Source organism: Pezoporus wallicus, unplaced genomic scaffold (genome assembly GCF_028554395.1).
Source record: "Pezoporus wallicus isolate ANWC-B61680 ecotype Strahan unplaced genomic scaffold, APGP_CSIRO_Pwel_v1 contig_161, whole genome shotgun sequence".
NCBI lineage: Eukaryota > Metazoa > Chordata > Aves > Psittaciformes > Psittacidae > Pezoporus > Pezoporus wallicus.
In genome coordinates, this window is record NW_026642654.1 from 10,634,607 (window position 1) to 10,644,489 (window position 9,883).

The 9,883-nt window shown below is 41.0% G+C and overlaps 1 protein-coding gene across 1 annotated transcript; it reads left to right on the plus strand.

Moving 5' to 3' along the window:
• The first annotated feature begins 443 nt into the window (after positions 1-443).
• Positions 444-5,856, plus strand: TMEM18 (transmembrane protein 18). Its single transcript, XM_057431781.1, has 5 exons — positions 444-570; positions 801-921; positions 3,081-3,135; positions 5,062-5,155; positions 5,243-5,856. The coding sequence occupies exons 1-5, from the start codon at positions 523-525 to the stop codon at positions 5,330-5,332; spliced, it is 408 nt and encodes a 135-aa protein (XP_057287764.1). The 5' UTR covers positions 444-522; the 3' UTR covers positions 5,333-5,856.
• The last annotated feature ends 4,027 nt before the right edge of the window (positions 5,857-9,883 follow it).

Below are 9,883 nucleotides of genomic sequence, written 5' to 3' on the forward strand. Positions count from 1 at the left end.
CCCTAAGGCAGCTGAAGCCGGACACCAGGTATCCCTCAGCAAACACCAAAACCCCAACATCAGTGCAGGGCCACCCATTCAACACATCAGCCCGACTCCACTGAGCATAACATGGCAAAAATACTCTTCCGTTCGCTTACTAACTTCAGTATCAAATACTAAAACTACAACTAAAGCTTCTTCTCTCCCAAACAGCCACTGGAGCTGTTCCACTGGAAGAAGGCAGTTTCAGCCACAGGACCAGGAGAGGCAGTTCCGACTTGGTGCTACCCCCGGCAGAGGCAACCTCTGGGGTGTGCTGACACTTCTGTCATCCACCCGAGCACACGACCAGCCACCAGTTTCACAGCTCTGAAGGGACAAGGGCGGCCCTGGGAACACTACCCGTATAAGACGAACAACCCCCTCCGCTGCCCTGAAAGAAGACAGCACCCACCCCCCGACCAACGCCTTCCGGCTGTAGCCGCGGTACCCGGAACCGGCGCTCGCTGAAGTCTCGCGTGAAGTGGTGGTGCCGCTGGTATGGAGGCACCTCTCAGCAGCCCGCCTGGGCTGTCTGCTGTCCTGGCAGTAAGGACGGGACCAGGCTGGCTGCTTGACCGGGAGAGGGGGGATGCACCGGCCACCGTGTGTGCAGTGGGTGTGGGTGCCCGCTCCTTCCTCAGTGGAGCGAGCTGCGGAGCGCGGCTCGTGACTGAAATGGGTTGTGTTCGGTGCGGGAGAAGGAGAGCTGATCAGTCCGGCTGCCCGGCAGCAAAGCTTTTCCTTCCCTTCCTAACCCGCGTTCGCTTTGTCCGCAGAGGACGGACTGGTCCGAGCCCTGGCTGGTGGGTCTGGCGTTTTTCCACGTCCTGTGCTTCCTGCTGACGTGCGCTTCTTTCCAGCACTACCGGGTGCAAATAGGGCACTTTCTCTGTATGGGTGAGCGCTGCGCCCCTGCGTCCGGGAACTGCTGGTCGGGGGGTGGAGGGCTTGGGCGTTCTTAAAGCTACTAAAAATGTCAAATAGCTTCTTTTTTGCTTGCACAGCTCATGGTTTTATAGGTTGTAGCAGGTAAAGTGCATGCAAGTTACCTTGTAGCAGTGACTTTATGTATGATAAACTGTTGTAGAGACTGCTATGCCCTGTAAACACATTTATTTAATTTCTAAGATTGTATAAAGTAGTGACTTCGTGCTCTGGCCTTAGTGAGGATCTGTGATAGGTAAGGTTTCTGCACAGTAAATGCTGTGTGTATCAGCTTCCCATGAAATTGTTGCTGGGCTGGAGAAGCAGAAGACAGATGGGCTGAGATCCAGCACTTGCTTCCTGCTCTGCTTTATATTCTAACACTGCAGGTCAATGAAGATATTCAGCTTTCTGCGGGTCTCATTTCTGGAGCAGGTTCACCATATGTCCCACTGACAACCGTGATAATGGCATAAGAAAGAGCAAAGCTGATTTGGGACATTGTAGTAACAGCTGGTGTTATCAGGCTTTAGCCTGAGAATCCACAGTGGCCTTGCCTAGCCAAAGTCATGTCATTATGGCTGACTGGCTGAAGATCTAGTAGTTTTGCAGAAAGTATTTGGTTTAGTTCAGATGGTATGTATTACAAGTGTGTACCTTAATTCTAGCTATGGATTAGATTTTCTGGGGAGTTGGGTTTTTTTTACAAGGTAGCTCAGTTCTGTTATGCTTGCCCGAGTAGTGGAGAAAGAATGAGCAATTGGAAGAGATCTGCAGGCAAAAAGCCACTTGAATACTATTTTGATGTTTTAAAATACCACTTTGTGAGCTAGTGAAGTTAGTAGGGAAATTATAGTTTCCTCTCAACTAAACCTAAGGTTTCAATAATATGAAGTACCCCCAGAAATGAATCTAGAAACCTTAGTAATTTTCTGGGCATCCACTTGTAACTGCAATTTAAAATGATCTACAGAGGGCAAACTAGCAATGTGATGAACTTGGTGATACGTTAGGCTTGAAAGTTCCCTGGAGGAATACAGGGGTTTCTTTCTTAATCTTAGACATTCAGAACTCCCAGTGACATGCTGTTATTTTAGACTCTTATCTAAAGTATTCTCAGTATTACTAACACTAGTTTGAATGCCCAAGGCCTGACTGCATTGAAAAGCCTTGCTTGTACCTGAAAAACTGAACCACTTGTGATATATCTGCAATATAAATAAATTTGTATTATAGATACTCAGAAATAATGGAGGAAATTATGAAATTATCACATTGGTTTACCTTAGCATCTGAGCAGCTATAGGTATGTTTATACTATGCAGTACCAAGCAGAGATAATCCAGATCCAGATGATACCAAAAGGGTTTCTTTTTTTTTTTTTTTTTTTTGGTTTGCTTCTTATGGAAAGTGATGCAAGGACAAACTTAAAATTCTGTAGTTGTACTGCTTTTGTGTTAAAAATGCAGTTGCTCTGAATTTTCTTATTGTCTTGATAGCTTCATATCACATGTATCACATGTGATTGTTGAATAAGAGTATGCTAGTTTTCACCTGATGGTAGTGGAATACTCTGCTATACACCTGTTCAAAGTTTGTATTTTACCAAAATTATGTAAATTATGTATGATTATGTATTAAGTACCGTAGCTTCAGATAATAACGTTAGATATAGCAGTGTGACACCATAACATCTAAAATGATAACTTAATTCCGTACCAATTTTGGGCAGTGTGGGTATTTATTTTTACAGCTATAACTCAGAAGTAGTCCCCAAGAAGACTGCTGGAAAAAACACTGATTTTAAAAAATTATCTATTTACTTTATTCATTTGCATGATGAGCTCTTTCTAGTAGGATTTTATGTTTGTTTATTTGTAATATAGTGGGTATGTTTTATGATCACTTTATACTTCTCAGTAATTGTATGGAGCGTTTAAATCAGAATTGGTTTTATGCAGTTAAACATTAAATGTGTAATTAAGTGTGTGATGTATTAAATGTGTAATGTCTTCTGAGGCTCAAGGAATTCTAATGTTTGATATATATACAGCTGTAGTGTACATGGCAGAACTGATGACAGTTTATTTTTAAAGAAATTTTGAATCTAATAATTTTCTTCTGTTGTACAGTGAGCTTAGTGTACTGCGCTGAATATATAAATGAATTAGCAGCCATGAATTGGAGGTAAATGTTTTCATTTTCATTTTTGCATTTAAATGAATGTTCTAAAAATACTCTTTTTTTCATATCATTCCCAGAAAGCATTAAAGGATCACTTATGCCTCATCAGTCGATTGTGATGGCAGAGGGTCCATTGCATTGATGAATATAAAACTTATAAACAAAACCATACAGTATGATTAGCTTATAAGGAAAGATAATTTTTAATAGCTAGTGTATGTTTAAGCAGCATTCTGCTACTTAAAATTACGATTTTATGGGCAGGTGTAAACTCACTAGTCAGAGAACTAAGAGAAAAGTAGGTAAGAGTATGATGATTAAGAGCAATAGGATGTAAGCTTTGATTTGTTTGTTTGTTGGGATTTCTTCGGTAGCTATTCATGTTTAATAAGCTGAAATTAAGCAACACTTCTCAAAAATACGACTGCTATTTTATATACTTTTAAGCATAAAAAACATTAACATCTGTTTTACTAAGGCTATGTATCAGAATTAAACTGATCACTTATTTTCATAAACACTTAAGTAAGCTTTCCTTGATGTTACTGGTAATCAGGCATTTAATGCTGCTTTAAGCAGGTATCTGATTGTAAATCTTTATGTGGGATTGAGTGTGCTGTCAGCAAGTTTGCCGATGACGCCAAGCTGTGTGGTTCAGTTGGTAAGCTGGAGGGAAGGGATGCCATCCAGAGGGACCTTGACATGCTTGTGAGGTGGACTGATGCCAGCCTTATGAAGTTGAACCATGGCAAGTGCAAGGTCCTACACCTGGGTTGGAGCAATCCCAGGCACAGCTACAGGAGATTCTTTGGGCAGAGAAGAGATTCAGAGCAGTCCTGCAGAGAAGGACTTGGGGGTGTTGCTGGATGAGAAAATGAACATGAGCCTGCTTCAGTGTGTGCTTGCAGCCCAGAAAGCCAACCGTATCCTGGGCCGCATCAAAAGGAGCGTGACCAGCAGATCGAAGGAGCTGATTCTGCCCCTCTACTCTCCTCTCATGAGACCTCACTTGGAGTATTGTGTGCAGTTCTGATGCCCTCAACAGGACATGGAACTGTTGGAATAAGTTCAGAGGAGGGCCACGAGGCTGAAGCACCTCCCATATGAGGACACTGAGAAAGTGGGGGCTGTTCAGCCTGGAGAAGAGAAGGCTGCGTGGACACCTCATATTAGCTTTCCGGTATCTGAAGGGGGCCTCTGAGGATGCTGGAGAGCGACTCTTCATTAGGGACTGTAGTGACAGGACAAGGGGCAACAGGTTCAAACTTAAACAGGGATAGATTGGATATAAAGAAGAAGTTCTTTACTGTTAGGGGGGTGAGGTGTTGGAGTGGGTTTTTCCAGGAAGCTGTGAATGCTCCATCCCTGGTGGAGTTCAAGGCCAGGCTGGACAGAGCCTTGGGTAGCATGGTTTAGTGTGAGGTGTCCCTGCCCATGGCAGGGTGGGTTGGAACTTGATGATCTTAAGGTCCTTTCCAACCCTAACTATACTATGATTCTATGTTTCATTACAGACATACACAACCTAAATTACAGCTTTGCTGCAATCATTATTTCTGTTACCATCTCTAATAAGAGTAAATAAAATACCTTGGAAAATAATTGCAGACACTTGAGGGTAAGCTTGTTTTCTGAGGCACAAATATGCATACTATTGTGGTCATGTTAGTAAGTTACTTGATCTGTGGTGATTTTATTTAGGTTTTGTGCAGTAAAACGTTAAAGAAAAGACTGGTTTTGTAATAAGTGTTCATAAGTAAATGGTGAGAGGTTTACTGTCTTTTTGTTCTCGCTTAATACAGTAGAAAGGTGGCCTATGCTTGCGGATCCCAAGAAGTAGGATAATTTGTACAATTTCTGTGTAATTAATGTGCAAGTTTAATGCCATGTGAACTACACTGATAAATCTTCCTCTTTTATTTCTTTCAGGCTGTTTTCTAAATACCAGTACTTTGATTCAGGAGGAATGTTTATTTCACTTGTATTTTCAGCACCACTGCTGGTGAATACTATTATAATTGTGGTATGTGTGTGTTTATTTATATGGATGCTTTCATTAAATTGATAAGTAAATGTATGTGGAATAGTTAATAATTTACTTACTTTTCAGGTCACCTGGGTTTACAAAACTTTGAATGTAATGACTGAACTGAAGACCCTACAACAGAGAATGAAAGCAGAAAAAGAGAAAAAGAAATGAAAGCACCTAACACTATTTTAATTGTAATACTGCTGGTCTAGATAATCAGTCCTTCTGTATGTTTATCCAGAAACGGCAGTATTTTTGTGTCTGATGACAAGAAGACTTTGCAGCCTGTGGCAGTGGACAATGAGGTGAAATTGGGCATCTACCGCACGTATTCTAAATAACTGTGAAATGGAGAAACCCAGTTTTAGGAGGTCTTTGTGCCCTTCTATGTAAGATAGTTTTCCACCATGACCAAGGCTATTAGCATTGGTGAGACACAGTCTTCCAGTCTGTTTCTGTTTGCCTATGTATTCTTAAATTGTCTTTAACTGTGTTTATCAAAGTATCCAGTCTTCTGCTGCTGCTTAAGCCAACTGGAGCAGTGTTGTGAATTCCAGTAAATGAGGGACTGTATTCAGAATACCTCAGGAATCCATGCTTCTGTGAAGCATTTAACTTCTTTATAAATCAAGTTTCATACCATATATTGTGTGCCAGTAGCATTTTATAAATAAAATTATCCACTGTAACTTAAATGTTCTTAATTTTTATTAATTTTTAATCATTTTTTTTCTCAAAAATTCTCAGTTTAGTAAAATCTTCTACTTAATTTGTGTAAGTAATTCAAAACAATATCTGCATTCTCTTCAGTTTAAATTTTGTTATTTTAATGCCGTTTTCTTAAAACTGGCTGAACTTTGGATAGTTTTTGCTTATTTGTAGAACAGAAAGTAAGGGGCAAAACTATAATGTTCTGTGCAATTTTGTCCCTTTTTAAATGCTTTTTTGTAAAATAACTGAAAATGAAAAATTAACTGGTAAAAACAAAGAATCGTTTTGATCAGTTTAACCTGTTTTTACTGGATTAAGGAAATTTGAGGTGGGAGAAGGGAAGAGTGAATACAATGGAAGATTGTCCATACGTATTTAGTAAACGTATCTTGAAGGAGTTAAACCTTTGTGTGAAGACCTAAACTTCTGTCTAAAATAGATATAATTTAAGACATAGGAAAGATGATCTACAAAACTGAACTTATATTACTATGAAGAGCAGTTGGGAACAAAAATAAAGAACACTTTTAAACTAAGTATTTATGAAATTAATTTTAAATACTTAAATATTCTTAACAACATTGGAAATGTGGACCCGAGAGAGATAAGTAGATGCGTATGCATACACAGTTTGCAAGTCTCCTAGGTAGGGAGAGAGTGATACTCTTTCTGGAGTGCTTCACAGCACTGTGGAAGGACAGTGCAGTGTTAATCTGGGATCCTTTTTTTATTACCTTTCCTGTGGATTAAGTTAGCATGGCTCTCCTCACTCATTGCTCTGTCAAGAATTACAGACAGGTAGGCCGCTTTGTATCAGCAGACTAGAGAGATGCAGGTTTGCTATGCTGTACCATAATCATCCATTCTGTTAATGACTCTTGATGGAATGTTTGGTAGTGTCAACTATCACTTCATAATGAAAACATCTCTAGTGGCCGGGTAGCATGTCCCTTTAAGGGTACATGTTCTGCAACACTATAAGGTACAATTGTTTTAGTGTCACACACAAAAAACATCTGTTATCAATAGCCTTTGGCTTCACGACATGTGAATTTGATTTACAGTAAATGAGGTAGTTCAGAGCAGCTAAAGGGCAAGCTTTTTGCAATGGAAAACAACGTGCCTAATTTAGTACATTGGGAGACTTGCAAGGGAAACTTCCGCAAATCTTTTAGTATTTTGGAGAAAATGAAAATTCCCTCTTGGCATCATGGAATCAACCAGGTTGGAAAAGACCTTCAAGATCATCAGGTCCAGCCGTTCCGCAGCACTGCTAAACCATGTCACTGAGGGCATTGTACATGGTTTGGGAACACTTCCAAGGGATAGTAACTCCACGACTGCCCTGGGCAGCCTCTGGAACTGGGCATTTTAAATGCCTGACCATCTTTGGGGGAAGGAATTGTTCCTAATATCCAGCCTAAATCTCTCCTGGTGCTGCTTGAGGCCATTTCCTCTTGTACTATCCCTTGTTTCTTGGGACAGGAGACCAGCCACATCCTGGCTTCATCCTACTTTCTGGTAGTTTGCAGGTCCCACTTGACCCCCCTCCAGACTAAACTCCCCAGTTCCTTCAGCCATTCCTTGTGAGACTTGTGCTCCAGACCCTTCACCTGTTCTGTTGCTGCTCAATTTCAGCAGTTGGAATCAATGATTTATAGTTGGAAGCAGTTCTTAGAGACAGAAGAAAACCAGCGTTGAACACTGGTTGGGTGAAAGGACATGATCAATCTAATCCAATCATTGCTCAGGTTAATCAGCAGGTGGGCAGCCTGACTCGGCTGCAGGAGATCCAGCTCATGAATGAGAATGAGGAATGGGAATTCCTGCTCCAATGGTTACGTGTTCATAGCCACAGAATCCTGGAATGGCCTGGGTTGGAAGGGACCCCAAAGCTCATCCAGCTCCAGCACCCCCCACCAGACTAGGCTGCCCCAGCCCCACCCTGCTCCAAACTGCCAGGAATAGGGCAGCCCTCCTGGGCAACCTGTACCAGTGTCCCATCACCCTCACAGGGGAGAGCCTCCTCTCTGTCAGGTTAAAGCTGTTCCCCTTGCCCTGTCCTCACGTGCCCTTATTTTCCCCACAAGAAATGAAGGGAGATCCCAGGATTTAAGGCAGCTCAACTGCCGGCTGACCCAGCGGAACTTGCACACCAAGTCCAAAGCAGTGACTGTGGCAAAATCAATTGGGGTGACATGATCACCACCCACCTTGTTCAACATTCATGTGCTCACAGGCACCACCAGCACCAAGACAGGAACCACCAGAGGAGCTGCTGTTGCCTCCTCCACTGCTAGCTTGTGTTCCGTGGGGCAGTTGTCATCTCCCGTTGCCACCGGTGACGGGTTCCATGGGGTTCCATGGCCTCACACCCCCTGCTCTCACTCTGCTGCCGCCACCTCGTGAGATATTGCAATTAGAACTGTCCTTAGCATAACATAGATAAAATAACAGAAATTACTTTCTCTGTATTGCTCAATTTTGTGTAACTCTTGCTTGGCACAAGATTTGTTAGAGAAATTCTTACTACTTTTGGGGATCCCAAGTGAAATTAAAAAATCTTGCTTTAATTGTCTTTCCTATTCCTCTCAAGTGTAGTTGACCTTTCATGCAGTATTTAATTTTGTGTTGCATTACCAGACTAACTTTGCCCTTTAATGTAAGATCCAAGGGTATTACAGCACTTTAACAAAGTTGAAGAAGGAATAATCCTAGAGTGTGAGTGGCAGGCGCTTTGTTTTTAATTAGCAAGTAAAAATGTATTTGAGCTTTATATTATAGGTTGAGTTTTGATACCACTGACATAATGCAATAGCTAGGAGGCAGATATTACTTAGTTTTGAAAGTGTCAACATGATGGGCGCTTGTCTTAAAGTATTTTTGTGTGGAGACAGTGTTCTCACGGGAGAATGCATAATTGGTACATAAACTCTGAATAATCCTGAAAGATACAGCAAGGCCATGAGAGGCCCGAAGAAGCTTAAGCAAGCAAGATAAGAGGCTGGAATTCACCGAGTTAATGAGAACTGTGGATTGTTGGCAAGCTTTTGAGGTCAAGTTCTCACACCTGTGCTTAACCAATTATATGTTAGTCACTAAGGGTCTTCAAGACATGTATCCAATCATAATATGCCAAATCACTGTAAGTGCATGTAAGAAATAGTATATAAGGAGTTAAGGCTTTGTAATAAATTTGGCAATTGCTTGATCACATTGATCATCTCTGCGTTGTCCATGACTCCTGTGTCAACATTTTTGAGTGAAAGTATAAATGGCTCCAAATTCCAGAATTTTATCAATATTTCTTTGAAGGATGAACACATCAAAATGTACACTTCAAAACTGTAATCTTGGTGGTTTTAAACCTTCCCTAACTACTGAAACTATAATAAGCAGATGTAAGTTTGTGAAAATTTATCTCGCATAACACAGAAATGTTAGCCATATATGTCAGAAAAATATTTTTGTTTTCTGTATTTCAAAAGACTCAGGCTTTTATCTGAGTTGTCCTCTAGCTAACCCTGGCTAAGAAACACCATGTCTAAGAGCTAAGTTTAAAAACAGAAATTAATAATAAAGTTGTCTTTAACCATAAGAGAAACCCTCAGCACTAGTGAAGTGTAGCTTTTCTTCATTATGTATCTGGATTTATGAAGTGATAGTGCAATAATACGATGCAAGGGCCTACTTGCTGACAAAGCAAAATAATTAGGTCATGAATTTAAGACACTGTTTTTTGCCTGCTCAAAATTTTGTATTTATAAGTGAACGTGAGCCAGATGTTTACAGCTGGTGGAATACCTTTGCTTTTAGTTGAGAGACCTACATTTAGATTACTTCTGAAAGAGCCTGTTTATTTCCATTTGGAACATACATACAGAAAAGCTGGTAGCTTCTCAGTCAGATCCTGTGTAGAGTAAGACTTGATTTGTTATTGGTTCTGTGCACCTTGCAAGCAGTGACCAAAATCTTCAGCCTTATTTAACATGTCTTTCCACCACAGCACAC